The 25,388-nt window shown below is 42.1% G+C and overlaps 1 protein-coding gene across 1 annotated transcript in view; it reads right to left on the reverse strand.

Moving 5' to 3' along the window:
* Positions 1-701: 701 nt before the first annotated feature.
* LOC120524126 overlaps positions 702-25,388 on the reverse strand; it is a 160,835-nt gene continuing 136,148 nt past the window's right edge. Inside the window, 3 exon segments of the mRNA XM_039746003.1 lie at positions 702-941; positions 3,469-3,697; positions 4,859-5,032. Of these exon segments, the coding sequence (XP_039601937.1) occupies positions 702-941; positions 3,469-3,697; positions 4,859-5,032 (643 nt within the window).

A 25,388-nucleotide genomic window follows, 5' to 3' on the forward strand; every position in this document is an offset into this window, starting at 1 on the left:
TGCTCCTTATCATATATGTGGCTAATTTTTAAAATCCCATTTCCAATCAATAAATCAGTAAAACTTTTGCTCTCAATTGAGAACACGAGAACAGCAATTAAAATCAAAGGCTCATCGTGCAACCAACCTGATGTACTGAAATGTCTTTTAAAACAAGATGCCAGGTCAATAAAGCACCCCTATAAAATTTGGGTAACACTGAAAGGTCCATTGCATTGATTTCCATTACCAAAAGCTGCTTGTCAAAACCATAATCCCCAACTCGAAAAAAGAAATGAAGTGCCAAATCCCTCCAAATCAGATGGTGAGAACCAAAAAAAAGCTTTTGAATAACCAGGAGTCGAAAGCCTGCGACCTTTGATGGTACATCGATGAGTCCCTGACCTCCTTGTTCCACTGGTAGAAACAGCACACTCTGTCGCAGCCAATGCAGACCATCCCAAAAAAAATCAACTAACAGTTTTTGGATCTTATGTAACATCCCTGGAGGAGGATCTCCACACATGAGTTTATGCCAAAGCATCGAGCAACTAAGTTGTTTACCACTATTACTCTCCCTCTAAAAGACAGTTTGGCCACAATCCATCTCCATTTGTTCAGCCGAGCACTGACTTGATCCAAAAGGCCATCCCAATTACTCTCATCCAGTCCTTCACTTCCCAACATCACCCCAAGGTAACGAAAACACTTCCTGTTCCAGGTCAGATTTGCAGGAAGCTTTGGTGGTGGACGTTCAACCCAAGAGCCAAGTAGAAGAGCATTACTTTAGCCCAGTTGACTTTAGCTGAAGAGATGCTGTCAAACGTTGTTTGGCATGAAACTACTACATTGACATCTTGGTCAGACTGGACAAATATGGACACATCGTCTGCATAGGCCAAACATTTAGCAGTGACAACTGGGCGAGAAGGGAAATCTAGACCTTGCAGTCTCTGAGTGATCTGAAAAAGGAATGGCTCAATCGACAAAGAGTACAACATTCCTGATAAGGCGCCCCTGTCGAATCCCCCTCTTGACCAGGAAAGGGGCACTCAATGTGCCATTAATCTTTAAAATACCAAAAACTTTAGTATACAAAAGTTTGATCATTTTGATAAAATTTTCCCCAAACCCAAAGCATTTCAAGGTGTTAAACAAATATCTGTGATCAACTCTATCAAATGCCTTCTCCTGATCAATAGATAAAATTCCCAGATCGACTCCATACATTTTGGATGCTGCAATCACATCACGCATGAAGAAAATGTTATCAAAAATGGAGCGGTCAGGAACACAGTAAGCTTGACAAGAATTAACCACCAAACTCATTACAGTTCTCAGACGGTTTGCCAAAGTCCTGGAGAAAATCTTATAGTCTGTACAGAGCAGACTCACGGGACGCCAGTTCTTTATTTGGCATAGATCTCCCTTTTTTGGAAGCAGAGTGATCACCGCTCTTCTGCAGCTCAGAGGTAACTCCCCATCTCTTAAGCTTTCCATGAACACTGCATGCACGTCAGCCCCCAGTAAAAGCCAGAACTGTCTGTAGAACTCAACAGGAAGGCCATCAATTCCTGGAGACTTTCCTGTGTTTAGATGGGAGAGTGAATCAGACATTTCCTGAAAAGTTATTTCAGAGTCCAGTTTTAGCTTAAAATCATTTGGGATCCTAGGAAGTCCATTGAGAAAATCAGTCATTGCCGAATGATCAATAGAATCGTCTTTAAATAAATTTGTATAAAAAGAAACTGCAAAGTCTCGGATGTCTTCAGTGGTGCTCAGTTCTTTCCCCTCTGCATTGTGCAGCATGTGAATTAGTTTGCTTTGGGCTTCTTTCTTTTCCAACCCAAAGAAAAATTTTGTGGGTGCATCCAAATGATTTATATTTTGAAACCGTGACCTCACCAGGGCCCCTTGTGCACGTAAATCCAAAAGATCAGCAAGGGAACACTTTTTAGATGTTAGAGCAGAAAATATCTCCTCATCAAATCCCTTTTGTAAAGCATCCTGCAGTTTCAAAATGTCTTCTTCTAAGGCTGCCATGTCCAGCAGGCACTTTCGAGTGACTTCCTGTGTATATTGTTGACAGAATGCCTTTATCTGAACTTTCTCAAATGTCCCACCATTGTTTCAGTGAAACAAATCTAGATTTGGTATTAGTCCATTGCTTCCAGAAAAATTCAAAACATTTCACAAAATGGGCATCTTCTAGTAGTGACACGTTGAAATACCAGAAGGTTTTGAAAAAAGGTTTCTTTTAGGGATGACAACTTTCAACACCACCAAAGAATGGTCAGAAAACCAACAGGAGAGATAGAGGTAGAAGTGACAGTGTTCAGATTGTGACAAGGACAGTAAAAGCGATCTAATCGAGCCATAGAAATATTTCTATCCCATCCCTTCACCCAGGTGTACTGTCTGTCTGATGGGAATTTATGACGCCAGACATCCACGAGATCGGCCCGTTTTAAAAGAGCTTTTAGGACTTGAGCAGAGGCAGGATGAGGTTCAATGCCATTGCGATCCAACATGTAATTAACTGTGCAAATAAAATCACCACCCACCAGTACCAACTCGCCATTAACAAAAGAATCAACCACCTTTCGTAATGATTCAAAAAAACAAATCCTTTCTCTCCCATTGGTAGGGGCATAGACATTAATGAACACAACATCCTGATCCCCGTCTTTGACCTGGACCACTAGCAATCGTCCAGCCACCACCTCACTGATGGCAGTGACCTGGAATTGCACAGATTTGGAGAACAAAATAGCCACCCCAGCACTAAGATTTGAACCATGGCTAAGAAAAACCTGACCCCCCCATTCTCGTAGCCAGTCTGGTTGATTCTGAAGGTCAGAATGGGTCTCCTGGAGCAGGCTGACATGCAAAGCTTTCTGTTCTAAAAAGTTAAAAACCACAGCCCTCTTTGTTCCTCCTCTACAGCCATTAACATTTAAACTCCCAATATGAAGTGACTGCATGGAAGAAAAGCCAATGGGAGTCCACAGTAAAAAACAGGACACCAAACAAATAAGCTGACTAAAGAGACAATCCATTATTTTGGGTTGAGTGACTTGCGCACTTTACTGATAACATACTTTAAACGGGTTGCTTCTTTTTGCTCCATACCTAACTGAACTGCTTCACGCATAACTCTTTGTGCAGACACGAGAAATAACTGCAGATCTGGAAAATGATCTTCAACCTTCACTCCTTTCTTGCCATCAATAAACTCCAAAAAAGTCCTAATACTGCCAGTGCTATAACTGCCTCTTAGCAGATACTGAGAGGTGTCAATGTCACTCTCACCCTCCACATTAGTGTCTCTTAACTCGTTCAAGCGATGTTACTTTGATTTGTCACACACTCGCTATGTTCTTTGGATGACTGGTCTGACACAAGGCTTTTCTTTGCCTGTCCTCTATCCGTTGATTGTTCCTTCCTTTTTCGAGTGGAAACTTTAACAGGCTCATTGCTCGCACTCACTGCTTCACACACCGCAGCACTGCCGCTCACCACAACGGCCACTCCACCGTCAGTCTCGGCTCTCTCACATCTCTGCCCCTCAGCAGCACCCTTCAATGAGCTCTCCGGCAGGAGACTGTGATCAGAAATGTTCACTTCAACAATCTTATCAGCGATCTGAGGCTCATTTACAGCCGGGACCAGTGACGCAGCTTCTCCTGAGCAAACTGCCGCTGCCACCACCCCAGTGCTGTTGATCTCAGGGAATACGTGAACTTCAGTCGGTGTGCTTTCTGCCGGCTCGCGGAGCTCAGGACTGACTGATAGGCGATCAGCTGAACCGCCCGGCCTTGGCGAGCATATCTGTAATACTGAGAAGCAGACTCTTCTCAGGAGCCGCCGTCACCAAAGTACTAAGGGGCTGATCACAAACAAGACCCGCTGCAGCCATCGACTCCTTCATATCAGTTTCACACTCATCCATACTTTCAATCTCTTCACCACTCTCAGATTCATGCTCACTATCTTCAGTGTTCTCTTCATTTAAATTCTCCTCAGGGTGAGTTGGAGAACCCAAAAATCACTGATCCAGTTTTACACTGCGAGGCCTTGTGTCCTGCTCTACCGCAAGTGAAACATTTCATGGATTCAGACGTGACAAACACAACATAGTCACTGCCGTCCACTTTAAATCGGAGGGCTACATTAATATCGTCGTTCATGTTATTTAATATCATATATACTTGTCTACGAAACGAAACAACGTGTTTTAATTCATGCCGTTTGCAACCAAGAGGGATCATAGTTAATTCTGAAACGATCTGGCCATAGCGCTTCAGTTCATTTACCAGAACATCGTTCTTTAAAAATGGAGGAACATTTGAAACAATTACTTTTTTAGCTGGCGTTGATAAAGGCAAAACAGGGACAAGCGCTCCGCTTATAACTAACCCTTCCTCTACCAACTGATTCACCAAGGATTCCTCATTTACAAAAATCACGACAGATTTATTCATTCTCGATGCTGAGCGAACATTTTTATATCCAACTACTATCCCAACTGCCTCCACACACGTCTCAACAGAGACCATCGGATTCGCCAAGATCTTAGCCATTCTGTGGGGAGAGATTCTCATAAAACTTTGGCAATAAGCCCGGCACTGACACTTTGGACACGGCCATGGCCAAAAAACCAAAGCCGTGTCTTAACTGACAACAAACTAACTTTACAACAGTAAAATAACTAAGAGAAAAGAAGAAAAAAGATAGAAAAATACAAATACCCACAGAGACGTCCGAGGAACGGAGCCGGCCGTAACCCACAACCACACCAACCCAGACCAGAGCACTCAACCGACAGAGTTTCCACAGACAGGATAGATAGATAGCATCCCTCCCCCTCTTTACTCACCACAGGTGTGTTAATTTACAGTTGTCACTCCTGAGCCCCCCACTCAGCTGACGAGCCCCTGAATCTCCCAGGTTGTTGTTGTTCAGGTTCAGTTCAGTCAGCCGTGAGTTTGGAGACGAGAGGACCGAGGAGAGAGCTGAGCAGCAGGCCGAGGTGAGACCACAAGAGTCCAACCTGTGGAGAAGAAGAGAGACGAGTGAGGACAGACAGACAGACAGAAGGACACACAGCACAAGGGCTCAATGACTGCGCTGTCTTCACTGAAATGCACTTTGACCCTGAGACCACCGCTGTCCTTATAAGGTAAGGCGCTATATACCTGACAGCGTCTTCTGCCTTCCTGCCACACTGACTGGTGACATGTCACTCAAAGTGACATGGGGACAGGAATGTGAAGGACATGAGGCTGACAGTGTCCTGTACTCGAGGGTCCAGACAGACTTGTCAAAGCCAATGACAGCGGAGGGACCACCTTGGATTTGTGTCTGTAACTGAGGACTCAGCACATGGAGGGGCTTTGACTGATTTGCAGGACCCCATCCGCAGATTCCTGTTAGACACGCCGGTCACTGCTGGACATCGGAGAGCGCGACACTCGAGTGTCTGTCATGGTGGGCTCTCCTGATGTCAGACCACTTAGACGATGAGGACCCTCTGTCTGTCTATTGTGACAAAGACTGGACTGACTGTGTGATCAGTGACATTATGGACAGGGTGGACAGGACTGACATGTGACACTACTGACACTCACACGTCACATGCTGAACGGTGCCACTGACCAGCTGACCTCAGTCCACTAAAGGCCTCACTGCTGGTGACCTCAGTTTTCTTATTTCTCTCCTAATTTGTAATAAAGCCAGTGGACAAGCTCTGAATGGACACTCAGCATCCCAAAGTCCAGTCCCCTGGGCACAGAGGTGGTCTGAGTGGACTGTGAAGAGACACATAGATATAGATAGATGAAAGGCACTATAAAATTGATAGATAGATAGATAGATAGATAGATAGATAGATAGATAGATAGATAGATAGATAGATAGATAAATAGATGAAAGGCACTATATAATTAATTGATAGATAGATAGATAGATAGATAGATAGATAGATAGATAGATAGATAGATAGATAGATAGATAGATGAAAGGCACTATATATTAGACTAGCAGAATACCCGCGCTTCACAGCGGAGAAGTAGTGTGTTAAAGAAGGTACGAAAAAGAAAAGGAAAAATTTGAAAAACAACGTAACTTGATTGTTAATGTAATTGTTTTGTCATTGATATGAGTGTTGTTCTCATATCTATCTATCTATCTATCTATCTATCTATCTATCTATCTATCTATATATATATCTATCTATGTATATATATATATATATATATATATATATGTTGTTTTCATATCTATCTATCTATCTATATATCTATCTATATATATATATATATATATACACCCGCGCTTGGCATTATATATATGTGTGTATGTATGTATGTATGTGTGTGTGTGTGTGTGTGTGTGTGTGTGTGTGTGTGTATATATATATATATATATATATATATATATATAATGTAGATAGGGGTGTGTGTGTGTTTATATATATATATATATATATATACACATACATATACTTGTGTGTATGTTTGTATGTGTCTATATGTGTGTGTATAGCTTTGGTCACTGAGTGCAAGGGAAAAATAATAAATATAGTCTATAAGTTATTAAACAGTAAAACATTAACGTTTTAAGAAGTACAGGTACATTGAGCACTACTGGAGTGGTTTCAGGTAAACTACATTTTAAAGACTGTGTAACACAACAGGTAAGTAACTAACAGCAGCTAAAATATATATGGATCATCTCTCGGTAGTAGATCCCTTTTGAAAGGCGCTACACGACGGCTGTGGTATAGAAATTACATTTTCTATGTGAACGTTCAAATTTGTGCCTGTGGTAATGTGCCTTACCGGCATTTAAAGAAAATTAGTTTTGTGTCCTCTGCAGTGTTAAGAGAGAAAGGCTTTGGTTTGGGATAAAAGGAAAAAAGGTGTAAAGAAAGGAAAGTTGCCTTTTTCTTTTATATAGTATAGAGAGATGTGTTCGCTGACGTTATGATCGCCTTGTGTAAACTGGTGAGACGTCCTCGCCATTAATCGGCTGTGATGGCACTGTCAGTCCTCCACTCGTGTGCGTGTTTTCATAATCCGAGGTGAGGACCTCATAATCGTATACGTGCAAAAGAAAGTGTGAATCGCCTTAATATTATTTTTCCGTGGTGTAGAAAAGGGGTCCCGTGTTTGCACTTGTCTGGGCTATAGCGCAGGGGGAGGATGAAAAATTAAAAGTGCTCACTTTGACTTAAGGCAGAAGCGCAGTCAGCGTCTCAAAGGCCGGCACAGCTATGCGCGCGCTGGCTGCTCGACTTTTGCAGGGCAGGAGACCACAGTTTTTGCAGACACGTTCATGATATCAAAAGTCTCAGCGCTCTTTGGAGGTCATTCATATATATATATAGCAAAATACCCGCGTCTTTGCAGCGGAAGTAGTGTGTTAAAGAAGTAATGAAAAAGAAAAGGAAACATTTTAATAATAACGTAACATGATTGACATTGTCATGAGTGTTGCTGTCATATATATGCCTGCCTAAATAAGTCACCCTCGCTTTGCTCTTGCTTTATTTACCGTTCATTTAATCATGGCTATTGGCGGAAAGCTTATAAAATGGAAGGAGGATGGCTTTACCAAAACAATTATTGATGGCGAATCGATTATTCATAAAGCTTGAATTGGTGATCTGTTTTTCTGTGTTAACCTCATATTTTTTCATACTTCTTCTCAAACTAAGGTGGTGCGAGGATAAAATGAATCGGGATGTGCTGATCAATGTAATCGGTGTACAGTACCAGGAAATCATGCATTGACAAAGCTCCCTTTGCTTGTAATGCAAAGTGTGATTAAATGCATTATTTTTTAACGCGTTATGGAGCACATGCATCGAAGCTTCTCAGCTGTGCTTGTGCTAAGAAAAGGAAAGATTTTAAAAATAACGTAACACGATTGTCAATGTGACCTTTTGTAAGTAGTGCCTGGAGGATTCAGTGTGGAGAAACTCTATAGAGACAGCGTGTGTATTAACTTGTGGATTTTTCTGTGAGTATTTGGTGGCAGTCTGACAAAGTTGCTTCGGAAGACGGCGTTAGCCATGGAGCTCAGCTCACAGCGAAATGAGATGAATGGGAGGGGATATGATGACGTGACTCCCCCACCGCCTTAACTGTCAATCCCCCACAAACACAGTCTCTCGGAATTTGCATAAGCACACCCTTCACCTACAATTTTAACTTAGTTATAAAGTGATCAAAACTCTCGTTTATATCCTGCGTCCTCTAATTAAACTTGTATCCCGCATTACCTGTGGGCATGTGAAACGCCAGCGGTAGCCTGTCTATGAACTTAATTTAAAGTTTAGGTTTACACCTTGCTTTCTTTCCGAGGCAGCAACACTCATGAATATGGTAGTATATGTCACTGCCGCTTCTTATTGTTTTTCGCTGCCTTCTCAATTATATAATGCATGTTTTCTTAAGCGCTTTTTGGAGGTCTTCCTGGTTTTCTACGCACTGCGTTGACAGTCAGTTCACGTGATTACGTGGGAGGCGTGATGATGTCACACGAAACTCCGCCCTTCCAGCTCAACTCCATTACAGTTAATGGAGAAAAATACCTTCCAGTTATGACCATTAGGCGTAGAATTTCGAAATGAAACCTGCTTAACTTTTGTAAGTAAGCTGTAAGGAATGAGCCTGCCAAATTTCAGCCTTCAACCTACACGGGAAGTTGGAGAATTAGTGATGAGTCAGTGAGTGAGTGAGTGAGTGAGTGAGTGAGTGAGTGAGTGAGTGAGGGCTTTGCCTTTTATTAGTATAGAAGATAGATAGATAGATAGATAGATAGATAGATAGATAGATAGATAGATAGATAGATAGATAGATGAAAGGCACTATATAATAGATAGATAGATAGATAGATAGATAGATAGATAGATAGATAGATAAATAGGAATGGCACTATATAATAGATAGATAGATAGATAGATAGATAGATAGATAGATAGATAGATAGATAGATAGATATTTTATTTTTAAAATGACCTTTATTATGAACATTAACAAAAATACACAGTCATAAGACAAACAGTCCCAATATTCAAGATAAACAAAAGGTATATATCAGACAACTACCACTACTCCCCTTTTACACTCCTCCTACTCCGCACATTAATAAGAAAATCAAAGAAATTGACAGTTCATTATGATACAAAGACCACCACTCCTCCCCTTTTACACTCCTCCTACTCCGCACATAAATTAGAGCATATTGTTGATGCCCACCAATACTTTTCATTCCCAGTTGATCACCAGTTCGCCCCCCTCCACAGCACACAGTACCTGTCGTGTCCCCCACATGTCGCTGAACATTTCTTAATTGTTTGTTAGTTTCTGGTACATGAATTCAAGTTTCACTCGACTTTTAATTAAAACTTTGAACAGCAGCAGAGCGTCGGTCCCCATGAGGTTTTTCTCTTTATTCCTCCTTGTTTTTAGGATTGCCAACTTGGCCTGTCCTAAGAGGAAATTCCCAAGAACAGACTTATTCCTATTTTTTTGATTATAGTAGTTAAAACCAAAGATAAAGTTAATTTTTGAGAGACCAAAACCAAAACCACTAAGAATACAATCCAAGAACATGAATAAAGGCCTCAGCCGTTCACAGTGTATGAACAGATGAAAGATGGTCTCCCTCGTGTCACAGAACGGGCACTGGTCAGTCTCTGAAGCTGTTATCGTATAAAGAAATGAGTTTGTGGCTAAGGCCGAGTGCATTATCCTCCACTGCAGATCCCCAAGTCTTTTCTGTAACGGGAGTTTATAAAAAGCTCTCCATGAAGGTGTGATGTTCTCAGAGACCTGCAGTTCTCTCCTCCAGTGTGTATCTGGTAACTCTTTCAGTTGGTTATAAAATGTCACTTTGACACACAGTTTATAAAGTTCTTTTTTGTTAAAGAGTTCAAAGTCCTTCTCGACCAGAGTCCCAAATCTGAGAAGGTGTCCAGGCCTGTCAGTGTGGTCAGTGACATGTGGTCTTACAATGATGGTGGGTGATGTCATCTCTGCCTCTGGTGTCCCCTCACCTGTGAAGTACTCGGCACACAGTGAACTCGCTCCTGACCTCCGCAGTGCTGTTTGTAGTTGACTAAGAAAAATGTCAACCAGGCGTACTGATCTGATCCCCAGGACTGTCGCTAGGTGGGCAGGGGTGTGCCAGCACCTCATCTTTGTATCAATAAATGTTTTATTTTTAAAATTCTTTTGTTTAAAAGAATTGATACGAATGAGTCAGAAAATAATAACGAACAATCTAAAAGAGGATTCCAGACTAAAGGTTCTTCCAAGAACCAAAAAATACTTTCCAGATTTAGCCTGGTCCTCCTGAACTTTCTGTGCCAAACCTGAAGTGCAGATTTATAAAATTCTGGCAGGTCAGACCCAACAACGTTGGCAGAATGTAATAAAAAATAATGTTCAGCAAAATTTAAGCTCCTTACCCACGAAATAAGGTAAAGGCCAGCTGTCTCCACGGCAGGTGCTCAGGGCCGTATAAGAGCCGATGTGAAGTCTGTAACCTAAAGGCCTCCATCTTGCTCACCAAGTCAATGAGTCCCTGACCGCCCTCCTCTACAGACAGATACAGGACACTGCGCTTCACCCAATGTAGGCCATCCCAAAAGAAATCTAAAAGTATTGCCTGGATGTTCTTGATGACAGATATTGGGGGGTCTATACATTGTAACTTATGCCAGAACATGGAGGCTATTAAGTTATTAATAATGAGGACCCTGCCACGACAGGAGATCTCCTTTTGAAGGTATTTCCTCTTCTTCAGTCTGGCTTGAACTTTTTCCGCCCAGTCTGCCCAGTTTTCCTCAGCTACTCCTCCTTGTCCTAAAAACACCCACAGGTATCTGAAGACTCTCCTGTTCCACTTAAGACCACCAGGTAGGCCCGGTGGGTCTCCATCCCTCCAGTTGCCAATTAAAAATGCGGTACTTTTATCCCAGTTAATTTTTGCCGATGACAGTTTTTCAAATTCATCCAGGCAATATTTCAGCGCCGTGATGTCTCCATGATGACAGATGAACACGGTCAAATCATCCGCATACGCGACCACCTTGAGCTGTAAATTTGGGCACTGAGGGATGTTCAGACGTTGAAGGCGGATGCGAAGTTGTTGTAGTAGTGGCTCGATGGAGAGCGAGAAGAGCATACCGGACAGAGAGCATCCCTGACGTATCCCTTTGGTTACCTTGAAGGGGCGGTTAGTGTTCCATTGAGTTTCACGACACTAAAAACGTTGTGATATAAAAGTCCAATGTGTTTAATGAACGAAGGCCCAAAGCCAAAGGCCTTCAGCACTGCTAAAAGGTAATTGTGGTCCAACCTGTCAAACGCCTTCTCCTGATCCAGTGATAAAAGACCAGCATCAAACCCAAAGAGCCTGGCAGCATCAATCACATCCCGAACCAGGAAGATGTTATCAATAATACACCTGTTGGGGACACAGTATGTCTGCTCGGGGTTCACGATACACGCCATGACTCTTCCTAACCGTTAGCCAGGGCCTTGGAGAAGATTTTGTAATCCGCACACAGCAGGCTTACTGGGCGCCAGTTCTTTAGCTCCATGAGGTCTCCTTTCTTTGGGAGTAGTGTGATAACTGCTCTGCGACAGGAAAGGGGCAGTTCACCCACTTGCAGACTTTCACAGAAAACCTCTGCCAGATCAGTGCCAAGGTGACACCAAAAAGCTTTAAAAAACTCAACCGGCAAACAGTCAATTCCTGGGGACTTCCCAATGTTCAGCCCATTCAACGCTGTGGTCAACTCATCTAGAGAGATTGTAGTCTCCAGGATGTCCTTTTCTCCATCTGGAACCTGAGGTAGTCTTGGAGAAAAACTGACGTCTCTAAAGGTACCTCTTCAATGTCCGCAGAAAACAGTCGCTGGTAAAATTGGTGTGCCCAGGATCGAAGGGCTTCAGGCTCCAGCAGGTCTTGACCTTTGTCATTTTTTAAACAGTTACTTAATGGTCTTACTTTGGCCAATTGTTTTTTCCAGTTTAAAAAAAAATTGTGTGGGAGCGTCCATCTGGGTGAGCGACTGCATTCTCGAGGACGAGTGCGTTGACTCTCTTGTCTATAAGGTCCATCAACAATTGTTTCTTAGTTTTGAGGGACTCAAAAATGCTGCCGTCAAAGTTATTACATAAAACTGAATGAAGTTCCTCAATATCCTTCTCCAGTTCAGAAATGGCCGCATTCACATGCCTGGTGGTCTGCTCGGTGTATTGTTGACACAATACGCGTATGTCAGTTTTTGAGCAATCCCACCATTGCCTCAGTGAAGAGAAGGTCTTCTTTTTGTATCTCCATTGTGTCCAGAAGTATTTGAAACAGTTGATGAAGTGGGGTCTTTCAGTAGATTATTATTAAAGTGCCAGTAGGATTTAACAGAAGGAGCAGAGAGAAAAGAGATTTGAAGGGAAACAAGACAGTGATCAGATAAACCAGTTGGAAGAATGGAGCAGTTAGCTATGAGGTTCCTGTGATGTTTCTGGATGTAAAACCTGTCAAGTCGAGCCATAGACAGCAGCCCAGCTGAGCCCTTCACCCACGTATACTGCCGGACCCCCGGATAAAAATCCCTCCAAATATCAAGGAGATTATTATTGGTGACTACAGACCTCAGTGATTGGACGGACCTCGGGTGCGGTTCTAGCCCATTCCTGTCCAGCTGCGCATTCTCTGTGCAGTTAAAGTCGCCCCCAACAAACACCAGCTCATCATCGTCACATGTCCTCAGCTCATCATCATCACATGTCCTCAGCTCATCATCGTCACATTTCCTCAGCTCATCATCGTCACATGTCCCCAGCTTATCATCGTCACATGTCCCCAGGACATCATTTAAAACTGAGAAGCAGAGAGTTCTCTGAATCCCTTCATTTGGGGCGTACACGTTAATAAACACCCACTTCTTCTCTCCCAGCTGCGCTTCTACCTTCAGCAGCCTCCCCCGGATTAACTCAGTACAAACCGCACTGTCAGGTACAAAACTTTTAGAAAACAAGATCGCGACTCCTGCACTGAGATTTGAGCCATGACTAAGATGTGCCACCCCTGGCCACTCTCTGTGCCAGTCAGACTGATTAGCCTCGTCAGTATGGGTCTCTTGAAGGAAAACCACGTTAATTCTTTTTTGCGCTAAGTGCTCAAATAGCGCCGTTCTTTTACTAGATCTCTGCAGCCGTTTATTTTGAAAGAGCACAGAGAATAAACAGGCATTGTAAAAGAAAATAAGGTGGCGGTCAACAACACTACATTAACCAAAGAAACGGGGAATCGCATTAAAACTGCCATCATGATTGTGCTTCTAGTGAACGTTTCACTTTGCTTATAATGTTCTTTAATCGGACTCTCTCTTTGGAGGTCATACCTAGTTCAGCAGCCCGCCGCACTTGCTTCGCCGAGCTCAGAAACAGATGGAGATCAGGAAATTGTTCGACTATGCTGACTCCCCGCTTCCCTTCTAAAAACTCTAAAAAGCGCAAAATGCTTTCTGTGCTGTAAGCCTCGTGTAAACTCGAGCGAGATGACAGATCAACTCTGATCAACGGGTCAGATTCATTGCCGTCCTCCCCTCCTTCCTCTCTCACTTTGATTTCATTGCCGTCTGTCTGCTGCAGTTCACTAGCGACGGCCTCTACACTTTCAGTCTTCGTGCTCTTCTTGGCGCGCCCACCACTGGTTATTTGCTCTTTTCTTTTTCTGGTTACCGGCTTAACATATCCGTGTTCATCGTTATTGTCTTCAACGAGCATTTCTCCATCGGCCCCCGTCTCATGCGTTGTTTCTTCAGTCAATGCCTGCACAGCCAGTGCGCTCTTCTCAGCCCCCCCATCTCTTGGGCTCGTCTCTGAAGCGGCAATACTCTCGGTGGGTGTTTTTGGAGAAGCGCTGCAGTGTCATCTTTATAATATTCGACCCCTGGTATCACCTTAGCCACCACCTCCTCTTCATGGCTGACTTCAGCCTTCTTATTCCCATTACTTTTACTAATCTGCCCGGCATTAGCCGCCAGCCCGTGATCATTTCAGCCCTCAGGTTTTTTCCTAACGCAGGCTCTCCGCTGGACACTTCCGGCTCCCCCTGCTTCATGTCCCGGGCCAGCTGTGATATTTGAACTATAGTAATTTCACTCTGATCTTCAGCCTCTTCATCAGAATCGTAACTCAGATCCTCCATTTCTGAATCACTGATCACCAACTCATTTTCTTCGTTGTCCGAAGTTCTATCACGGGGCTCTCTGTGCACACCAGACGGTCCCGGCATATCCGAGCTCTCCGTCATCCCACCCCGCTTACACTGACTCGCTTTGTGCCCTGTCTGACCACACTTAAAGCATTTCATTTGTTCCGTTGTGATAAATACAATATATTCAAAACCCTCTACTTTAAATTTCAAGGCCACATCAAGCTCCTCACGCGAGTTATGTAGTACCATGTACACCTGTCTCCGGAAAGACACGACATGCTTTAAATCAGGTGAGCGGCAGCCAAGCGGTATCATTACTAAATCAGATATGACTTCACCATATCTGCGAAGTTCGTTTAATAAAATCTCATTTTTCAAAAAAGGTGGAACATTTGAAATGATAACTCGTTTAGCAGGAGTCGATAAAGGCAGAACCGGGACTAGCGAGCCGTTTATCACCAGGCCCTCCTGCACTAGAGTATGCACCATAGCCTCGTCGCTTAAGAACAGTACAATAGTTTTGTTCATTCGGGATGCTGACTTCACATTCTTACAGCCAACTCTATTTGCCACCTCAACAACACACGCCTCAACAGAGACCATCGGGTCCACAACTACTTTAATTCCATTTTTTCTGTAAAGATGTTCAAAATTTGCGGGTTAAGCCCTGAGGTTTGCTCGGGACGCTGCCATGGCGCAAGCCGCAGCCGTCCGACTATTACAACAACCACTGACAATAAACTATATACTTTCAAATAAATGGCAAATCAGTAAAAAAATCTTTATACATAAAACTGATAGTAAAGAAAACGAGAAATACTCACAGATACCTAAACGAACGGAGCGGACCTGCGACCAACAACCACGCCCACCCAGACCAGAGTAATCGACAGACAGAGATTCCACAGACAGAAAGGATAGATAGATAGATAGATAGATAGATAGATAGATAGATAGATAGATAGATAGATAGATAAGGCACTATATAATAGATAGATAGATAGATAGATAGATAGATAGATAGATAGATAGATAGATAGATAGATAGATAGATAGAAGGGGCACTATATAATATATAGATAGATAGATAGATAGATAGATAGATAGATAGATAGATAGATAGATAGATAGATAGATAGATAAGGCACTATATAACAGATAGATAGATAGATAGATAGATAGATAGATAGATAGATAGATAGATAGATAGATAGATAGATAGATAGGGCACTATATAACAGATAGATAGATAGATAGATAGATAGATAGATAGATAGATAGATAGATAGATAGATAGAGTGAAAGGCACTACATAATTAAAATATAGATAGATAGATAGATAGATAGATAGATAGATAGATAGATAGATGGATGAAAGGCACTATATAATAGATAGATAGATAGATAGATAGATAGATAGATAGATAGATAGATAGATAGATAGATAGATATTTTTATTTTTAAAAAGACCTTTATTGTGAACATAAAATTTGAAAAATTAATAATATACACAGTCAAAACCAAATAAGCCCAATTTTCAGAATATAACAAAAAGAGCCAAAAAATATCAGACCACCACTACTCCCCCTTTACACTTCTCCTACTCCGCACATTAATAAGAAAATCAAAAAAATTAATATTTCATTATAACACAAAGACCACCACTACTCCCCCTTTACACTCCTCCTACTCCGCACATTAATAAAAGCATATTGTTGATGCCCACCACTTTTTCATTCCCAGTTGAGCACCAGTTTGCCCCTCCACAGCACACAATACCTGATTAGATATAACATCATCCTAAGAAAACAAAATACAAATACAGAAAACTAAACTAATGTCTCATACATTCATTTTTAGTTCTCCATCCTCAATTGAGCAAAGCACCCCTTTAATTCCCCACACATTTTTAAATAACTCTAATGTATTCATCAATCTATGATACGTATATTCCATTATTATTCTAGATCGTACATTTATCTTTAAAATCAAGACAGCATCAGTGGCCCCTGTCCCAGATTGTTTATTATTTCGACTCTTTAAAATTGCTAGTTTGGCTTCACCCAATAGATAATTTGATAACTGAGCTTTTGCCGATATTTTTTGTTGTATTTTGTACCATAAATGAACATGATATTATTAAATTTCCCCATTAACTTTTTACATAATTCACTAAAAAAACTGAAAAAAAAACTGAGTCTCATACATTGCAAGAATAAATGGAATATAGTTTCTTTTTGTCCACAAAATATACAATTATCATCCCCTTTCTGCTCAATTACTTTTAAAAGAATTTGTAGCGACAATCCCATGCAGAATTCTCCATTGCAGGTCAGCCGTTCTTTTCTTACTTGGGGGCTTATATAGCTCCCTCCAAGCAGGTGCACTCCCACCATCCACCCCCAGATTGTCTCTCCATGGCGTGTCACATACTGTTTTTAGTTCTGTAAAGTGTATAATTTTAATACAATATTTATAAAGGTCCCCCTTTGACAAAGACTTAAAACTCACGACTTCCCCTTTATGGAATGTCACGATCATATTGTCGGTGAGTGAGGACAGATCAACAGCAGGGCAGACCTCCATCTCCGTGTTTGTTGCTCTGATCGAGTTGTTCAACCGATGATAATCTTTGGCCATGAATGATAAAAAACTCTGAACTATTCTGACCGACTTGACCCCCAGTATTGAAGATAGCTCTGCTGGGTCAATAAAAGACTTCTTGCTCTCATCGTAAATTTGGGACAGTGTAAGTATTTGATTTGTGATGAGTATTTTAACAAAACTATCGCTGAACAACAGAGGACATGAGAAAACAGAGTTGTAAACTAAAGGCTCATCAGCCAACCAACCAGATGTATCAAAGTTTCTTTTAAAAACAAAGTGCCATGTTAATAGGACTCCCTTGTAAAAATGGGGTAGGCTGGACAGGTCCATTTTGTGAATGTTCATCACTAGAAGTTGTCTATCAAAACGTAAACCTCCCACTCGTCTGAAGAAACCCAATGCCAGCTCTCTCCAACTCAGAGGGTGAGAAACAAAAAAAACTTTCTGCAGAGCCTGAAGTCTAAATTGTGCAACTTTAGAGACAACGTCAATGAGCCCCTGACCCCCCTCTTCCAAAGGTAAAAAGATTACACTTTGTTTTATCCAGTGCAGGCCAACCCAAAAAAAATCAACCAGAAGTTTCTGGATTCTGTGTAAAAGTCCAGGAGGAGGGTCCCCACTCACAAGTTTGTGCCAAAGCATAGAAGCTATCAAATTGTTACACACAATCACTCGTCCCCTGTAAGACAGCTTGGTCACAATCCACCTCCATTTGTTCAGTCGCATTGTTACTTTATCTAAAAATCCTTCCCAATTACTTTGTCCACCCCTCAGCACCCATCACCACCCGAGATATCTAAAACACTTTCTGTCCCACTTAATTTCTAAGGGCAGATCTGGTGGTGAACTTGCAGTCCAGGATCCAAGTAAAAAGCGTACTTTTGGCCCAGTTGATTTTGCTGAAGATATTCTCTCAAATATCTGTTGACATGAGATTAACATTTTAATGTCATCGTTTGACGTGACAAAATGACGACATCATCAGCGTAAGCCAAATATTTAAAAGTAACATTTGGGCACATAGGAAAACTCACGCCCTGCAGTTTGTGACTTATCTGACGTAAAAACGGTTCGATTGACAAAGCGTTGAGCATTCCAGATAAGGCACAGCCCTGTCGTATTCCTCTCTTTACTGGCACTCAAAGAACCATTGACTTTTAAGACACCAAATATATTAGTATATAAGAGCCTGATCATATTTATAAAATATTCCCCAAATCCAAAGCTTTTCAGCGTATAAAACAAGTATCGATGATCTACTCGATCAAAAGCCTTTTCCTGGTCTAGAGACAGAATCCCCAAATCAACCCCGCACAGATTACAGGCTGAGATAACATCCCTCAATACAAATATATTATCATGGATTGAGCGGTCAGGCACACAGTACGATTGACACGGGTGAATTATGGAGTCCATCACATTCCTCAGGCGGTTGGCCAAGGCCCTTGAAAAGATTTTGTAATCACAATAGGCTCACAGGACGCCAGTTTTTGATTTGGCACAAGTCCCCTTTTTTTGGTAGCAGAACAATGACCGCCCTCCTGCAGCTCAGTGGTAGTTCACCAACCTTTACACTCTCCAGAAAAACTGAAAGCATGTCCGGTCCCAGCAAATGCCAGAACTGCTTATAAAATTCTGTTGGAATCCCATCAATCCCCGGAGTCTTTCCAACATTCAGATTAGAAAGTGAGTCAGAGAGTTCTTGAAGACTGATCTCGGTATCCAGATGTAATCGGAACTTTTCTGAAATTGTTGGCAAACCTTCCAAAAACTCGGACATGGCAGCTTCATCAATGCTTTCATCCTTAAACAAATTTTGTAAAAAGAGACAGCAAAGTCCCTTATCTCCCCTGTAGTGCACAGTTCTTGGCCATCGGTATCACGGAGCATATGAATTGTCTTACTCTGTGCTTCCTTCTTTTCTAGACTAAAAAAAAACCTTGTGGGTGCGTCCAGGTGATTGAGATTCTGGAAGCGAGACCTCACTAAAGCTCCCTTAGCCTGCAACTCCAGAAGCTGAGACAGTGAATGTTTCTTAGCTGTTAAAATCTCAAAATTGTCTTTATCAAAACTGTTCTGAAGAGTGGCGTGTAGTTCAGTGATGTCCTCCTCCAGGCTTTTCATATGATCCACACTCCTCTTCGTCACTTGCTGGGTGTATTGTTGGCAGAAAGCTTTAATCTGAACTTTTGAGACATCCCACCATTGTCTGAGGGAAGTGAATTTGGATTTAGTGAGGGTCCATTGCTGCCAGAAAAACTCAAAGCACTGAAGGAAGTTTGAATCATCCAACAGGGAAACATTGAATTGCCAGAAAGACTTAAAGAAAGGTTTTTTTGAAAAGGTGAGCTTTAAAGCCACCAGAGAGTGATCAGAAAGACCGAAAGGACAGATATAAGTAGTAGTGACTGAATTTAAAAGATGCCTTGAACAGTAAAACCGGTCTAACCGTGCCATAGAAATGCGGCCACCCCCCCCTTTGACCCAGGTGTATTGTCTATCTGTAGGGAATTTAATCCGCCATACATCCACCAGATCTGACTGCTGTAACAAAGTATTTAATACTCTGACAGAAGCTGGATGTGGCTCAGTACCATTTCGATCAAGCTGAGCGTTATCAGTACAATTAAAATCCCCTCCCAGTAGAAGAATTTCCCATTAATAAAAGATTCCACCACTCTTCTCAAAGAATCAAAGAAACAGATCCTCTCTCGACCATTTGTTGGTGCATATGAATTAATTAACACGAGGTCTTGTTCCCCATCTTTAATCTGCACCACCAGCAGGCGCCAGCCACCACCTCACTAATATTAGTGATTTTTAAATTCACAGTTTTGGAAATCATCACAGCTACCCCAGCACTGACATGAGATCCGTGACTAAGCACAGCCTGACCCCCCCATTCACGTAACCAGTCCTGTTCATTCTTAATATCAGTGTGTGTTTCCTGAAGTAGTGCAATGTGAAGGCCTTTTGCTCTAAATACTCAAAAACTGCAGCCCTTTTTGCGTCTCCCCTACACCGTTCACATTCAGACTCCCAATATGAAAAGATTCCATTAATTCAAGACATAAGGGAGTAACCAATAAAATACATAACACAAATAAATAAAAGAAACGTAGGACTAAATCCATCCTGATTAAAGCAGTGATTTCCTAACCCTACTGATCAAATTCTTTAGTCTCACTGACTCTTTCTGGTCCATGCCAAGCTGCACGGCATTGCGCATCACCCTCTGTGCTGACACCAGGAAGAGCTGAACGTCTGGGAAGTGTTCCTCCACTTTAACCCCTCTCTTACCCTCAATAAATTCTAAAAAATACCGTATACTTGCGGTGCTGTATCCGCCTCCCAGTGTATATCTTGAAGAGGACTCGCTTCTCACGGAGGTGTCAGTGTCACTACCCTCATCCTCTCTATCGCCAACGTCACAGTCACTGTAACTCTTGAACAAGTTGCTGCGTTCACTGGATGGCTCGCTGGACACAAGGCTTTTCTTTGCCGACTTAGTATTCTCTGATTTAATCTTTCGTTTGTGACGGGGCACTTTGAAAATCTCATCCCTCTCGCTCACACTTGCACTCCCATCTCCACTTCACACACCTCATCCATCGGCCTCTCATTCATCTGCCTTTCCACGGCTTGCTCTGGGATAGGCTTTATCAGCACCGCGTCTTCAGCAGCCTGCACTTGTGCAGCTTCATCGGATGCCTGAGACTCGTTCACAGCGGAGGCAACTGGCGCAACTCCCTCGGAAAGAGTGTTCAATGTCGTCCCCTCACTGCTACTGGTCTCAGGCTCTGTGCTCACTTTACTCGCTGCACTTTCAGTTTCAGCCGCCATATCCTCGGCAACAAGAAGCGCGCTCTTCTCTGGAGCGTCTTTAGACAGAAAATTTTCGGGCCGATCACACACAACACCCGCTCCATCCAACCGCTCATTACACTCAGACCCATCCTTCTCCATATTCTCCACCTCACTTTCATACTCAGACTCGCAGTTTTCATCGTTAACCCGTCCGTGTTCTCTTTGACGGCGGAGCCGCCGGCATCACTACGGGCTCATGTTTGCACTGTGCCGCCTTGTGTCCAGCTCTGCCACAGTTAAAGCAACGCATTGAATCAGAAGTTACAAATACTACATAATCATCGCCTTCCACCTTAAACCTGAGGGCCACGTTTAGATCTTCATTCATATTATTTAAAATCATATAAACTTGTCTCCGAAAGGAGACCACATGTTTTAACTCCTGCATTTTGCAGCCAAGGGGGATAAGCACTATATCAGACATAATCTGCCCATAACGTCTCAATTCCCTTAGTAAAATATCATTTTTAAGAACGGTGGAACATTAGAGACAATAACTTTCTTCGCAGGCGCCGATAACGGCAGGACAGGAACTAATGCACCATTTATAACAACCCCTTCTTCAACAAGTTTATTTACGAGACTCGTCGTTTAGAAAGACGACTACAGCCTTATTCATTCTGCTTGCTGATAGAACATTTTTATAACCAACTATTTTCCCTACTCCCATCACACAAGCTTCAGCAGAAACCTGAGGGTCCACCAGGACCTTAGCGCCATGGCGGCATGAAAGACTTTCAAACGCCTTTGAAAACAAACCAGGAGCCCGGCCTTTGGACACGGCCATGGCGATAACCGCCAAGGCCGCGTCTTAACAGTAAAAAACTTATAAAAAACAATAACAACTCCAAAACAAATCTCTAAGAAAAGAAAAAAAAACAAAAAGAGAAAAGAGAAAAATGAGGCTTACAGAGACGTCGACGCCCGTCGGCTTCCACCGACTCAAACACGCCCACCCCAGACAGCACTAATCGAGCAACACACAGACAGCTGGATAGATAGATAGATAGATAGATAGATAGATAGATAGATAGATAGATAGATAGATAGATAGATAGATGGATGAAAGGCACTATATAATCGATAGATAGATAGATAGATAGATAGATAGATAGATAGATAGATAGATAGATAGATAGATAGATAGATGAAAGGCACTATATAATTGATAGATAGATAGATAGATAGATAGATAGATAGATAGATAGATGAAAGGCACTATATAATAGATAGATAGATAGATAGATAGATAGATAGATAGATAGATAGATAGATGAAAGGCAGTATATAATCGATAGATAGATTTTTTTTTTATTTTTTAAAAACAACGTTTATTGATATAATTGTTTAAAAAAAAAAAACAGTATATAACACCACCCAACAGACAAAAAAACACATATATGCAGAAAAATAAAAATAATCTTATTCAATATAACAAATGAGGAAAACATTTCCAAACCAAGCTGTCCTACCACACTCTAATTAAGCATATGTGTGGAGATATTATACCATCAAGTGTAACTCATCGTCTTCACATTCACATAACACACTATTTACACACCAAACATCTCTAAACCTTTCCAAATTCTTTGTACATTTATAAAAATTAAAATCAACTAAGATTCTACTTTTACATAACTGTTTGAAGAACCCAATGGTATCCTGAAGCCCAGCCCCACTGATCTTATTTTTGCGGGTTTTCCATATTGTTAGTTTTGCTTGACCTATGATGAAGTTCACCAGGTTCATGTTATTTGCTGTTCGTTTTGTTGCCTTCCACCCAAATAAGAAGCCCACCTTGTTATAAACAAAACCCAATCTAACGGTCAGATTTCTGATAACGGTAAAAAGAGGCTGAAGCCTCATACAAAACATAAAACAATGAAACACAGTTTCTCTTTCATCACAAAAAGGACAAGTATCAGTAACCCCAGGACTAATTATTGCTAAAAAGGAGTTCACCGCTAAAATGCCACACAACAGCCTCCACTGCAGATCTCCCACCCGATGAGCCAATGGTGGCCTGTACAGCGACCTCCAGGCCGGCTTTGCTCCCTCCAGAACAGCGAGTTTCTCTCTCCACGGTGTATCAGGATGCGTCTTCAGCTGAGTTTGATGGTTGACAGTCACACACATTCTGTAGAGTTGTTTTCCAGTCACACACTGCAGTGGTAAGTCCAGCAGGTTGCTTATGGACAGTGAGCCATTAGTTTTACTGTCAGTCCACTGACATGCCGGGGACACCATAAGTGCAGGAAAATCACAGTCACTGGAAGGGCAAATCTTTGTAACAAACAGGTCTTCTATTTGTGTACAATAGTTCTTGATCAATGATGTTCTCAGTCTATTCAAGAATTTTCCTAATAATCGCAGAGAGTGCACTCCTGTCTCCTCTGCTATTGTTGTTGTGTCCTTCCAACCAAATCTGTCCCAATCAATTAAATGACAAAGTTTAGTAACACGGCACTGTACAAAATTATGAACAAAATGTGATAATTCCCAAAAGCAGCTGACATGAGGATTAAATAGCAGCGGTTCCTCCAGTACCCAAAACAAGGAAGTCCTTTCAAAATCCCTTGTGACCCTCAGTAGAGACCAAGCACTTAATAAACTTTTATAAAAGGCCGGTAACTGTGAGGTATTGATCTTGTCCACTTCACACAGCACTATGTTCTTCCCCAGTCTCATCTGTCCAACCTGGTCAAGAAAGAACCGAGCTAAAAAAGTCCATGGGTGCTGCTCCTGTGAATATAACAGTTTTTGTATTGTTTGTAGACGGAAAGCAGCCACTCGACTCCCAACATCCATAAGTCCTTGACCCCCTTCATCCAGTGGTAAGTACAGCACAGTTCATCTCAGCCAGTGCATACCGTCCCAAAAAAAGTTCACTATGGCCTCCTGTACCTGCTTGATCAGCTGTGATGGGGGCTCCAAACAGATGCACTTGTGCCACAGGCTGGAGGTCACCAAGTTATTAAAAACCAGCATCCTGCCCCTATAGGACATCTGAGGGAGGATCCAGCGCCATTTCGCCAGTCGATCTTGAACCTTTTGGAGTAATCCCTCCCAGTTCTTACATAGAAAGTGTCCATTGCCAAGGTAGACTCCCAGGTACAATAATCCTCCAGTGCTCCACTGCAGACGCCCCTCAAGCTGTGGTGGACTCATTCCGGCCCAGTCTCCCACTAGCAGAGCACTGCTTTTGGCCATTTATTTTAGCCGATGACATTTTTTCATAAGTTCTTTGACAAGCTGTCAGCTTATCCACATCCTCCTGATTCTTGATGATAACCACAATGTCATCCGCATAAGCCGTAACTTTAAATGGCTCCACTGTATATTCTGGGATTGACAATCCACTCAGCACTCTTCGCAACTCCTTTAAAAATGGCTCCAATGCCAGTGCGTACAGCATTCCAGAAAGAGAGCAGCCCTGACGAACTCCTCTTTGAACTGTGAAAGGCACACACAAGCCACCATTGACTTTCACTACACTAGAAATGTCACTATAGAGTAACTGAATATTTTTAATAAATTTCTCCCCAAACCCAAAAGCCCTCATCACATCCCATAAGTAGGATTGACTGACCCGATCGAAAGCTTTCTCTTGATCTAAGGAGAGCAAGCCAACTTTAAAATTAAGAAGCTCTGAGGAAGCCAAAATATCCCGAATTAAAAAAATATTATTAAAAATAGTTCTGTCAGGGACACAGTAGCTCTGATCTGGATGCACCACTTTAGTCAGGACAGTCCGGAGTCTGTTGGCCAACGCTTTAGAAAATACCTTATAGTCTGCGCACAGCATTGACACCGGCCGCCAGTTTCGAATTTCACACAAATCTCCCTTTTTAGGAAGGAGGGTTATCACTGCTCTCCAACAGCTCTGGGGTAAGACACCCGTCCTGATGCTCTGTGTGAACACTTCTAGTAAGTCTGGACCAATGAGATCCCAAAATTCTTTATAAAATTCAACTGGGATCCCATCAATACCCGGAACCTTGCCCACATTAAGCCCCCTTAAAGCATCAGAAAGTTCCGATAAAGTCACAGCTGCTTCCAGGTTTGTGACATCTCCTTTAGGAAGCTGAGGAAGATTCTGTAACAACTGATGGCAGTCCTGGTCATCTTCAGCCGTCTCTGCAGCATACAAAGTCTTATAAAAGTCCCTCACGATCTCCCTGATCTCCACTGGCTGCTGTTTCTCTGTCCCATCTGCTGCCCGCAAACAATATAAAACTTTACTTTGCGAGTTCTTTTTTTCAAGACTAAAAAAATACTTTGTTGGTGCATCCATTTCATTTAGGCTCTGGAATCGTGATCTCACCAGAGCCCCTTTAACTCTGGTGTCCAACAGCTGGGCCAGACCCCTCTTTTTATCTTTGAGGCTCTCTGTAAGCTTTGTGGTTGGGCTCAAATCGAGAAGCCTCTGGATCTCTGTGACCTCAGCTTCTAATTCAGCCATCTCAGATTTTAAACATTTAGTGACATTTCTAGTGTATTGCTGACACAACCCTCGAATCTGCACCTTCCCTAAATCCCACCATTGTTGCAGGCTGATGAACTCCCTTTTTTTCAGTTTCCATGTATTCCAAAAAAACCTGAATATTTCTTTGAAATTCTGATCTTGAAGTAAAGTAGAATTGAAGTGCCAATAAGCACTTTGAGGTGTGTAGGCTGTAAGCAGCACACTG

This window comes from Polypterus senegalus, chromosome 2, assembly GCF_016835505.1.
Source record: "Polypterus senegalus isolate Bchr_013 chromosome 2, ASM1683550v1, whole genome shotgun sequence".
NCBI lineage: Eukaryota > Metazoa > Chordata > Cladistia > Polypteriformes > Polypteridae > Polypterus > Polypterus senegalus.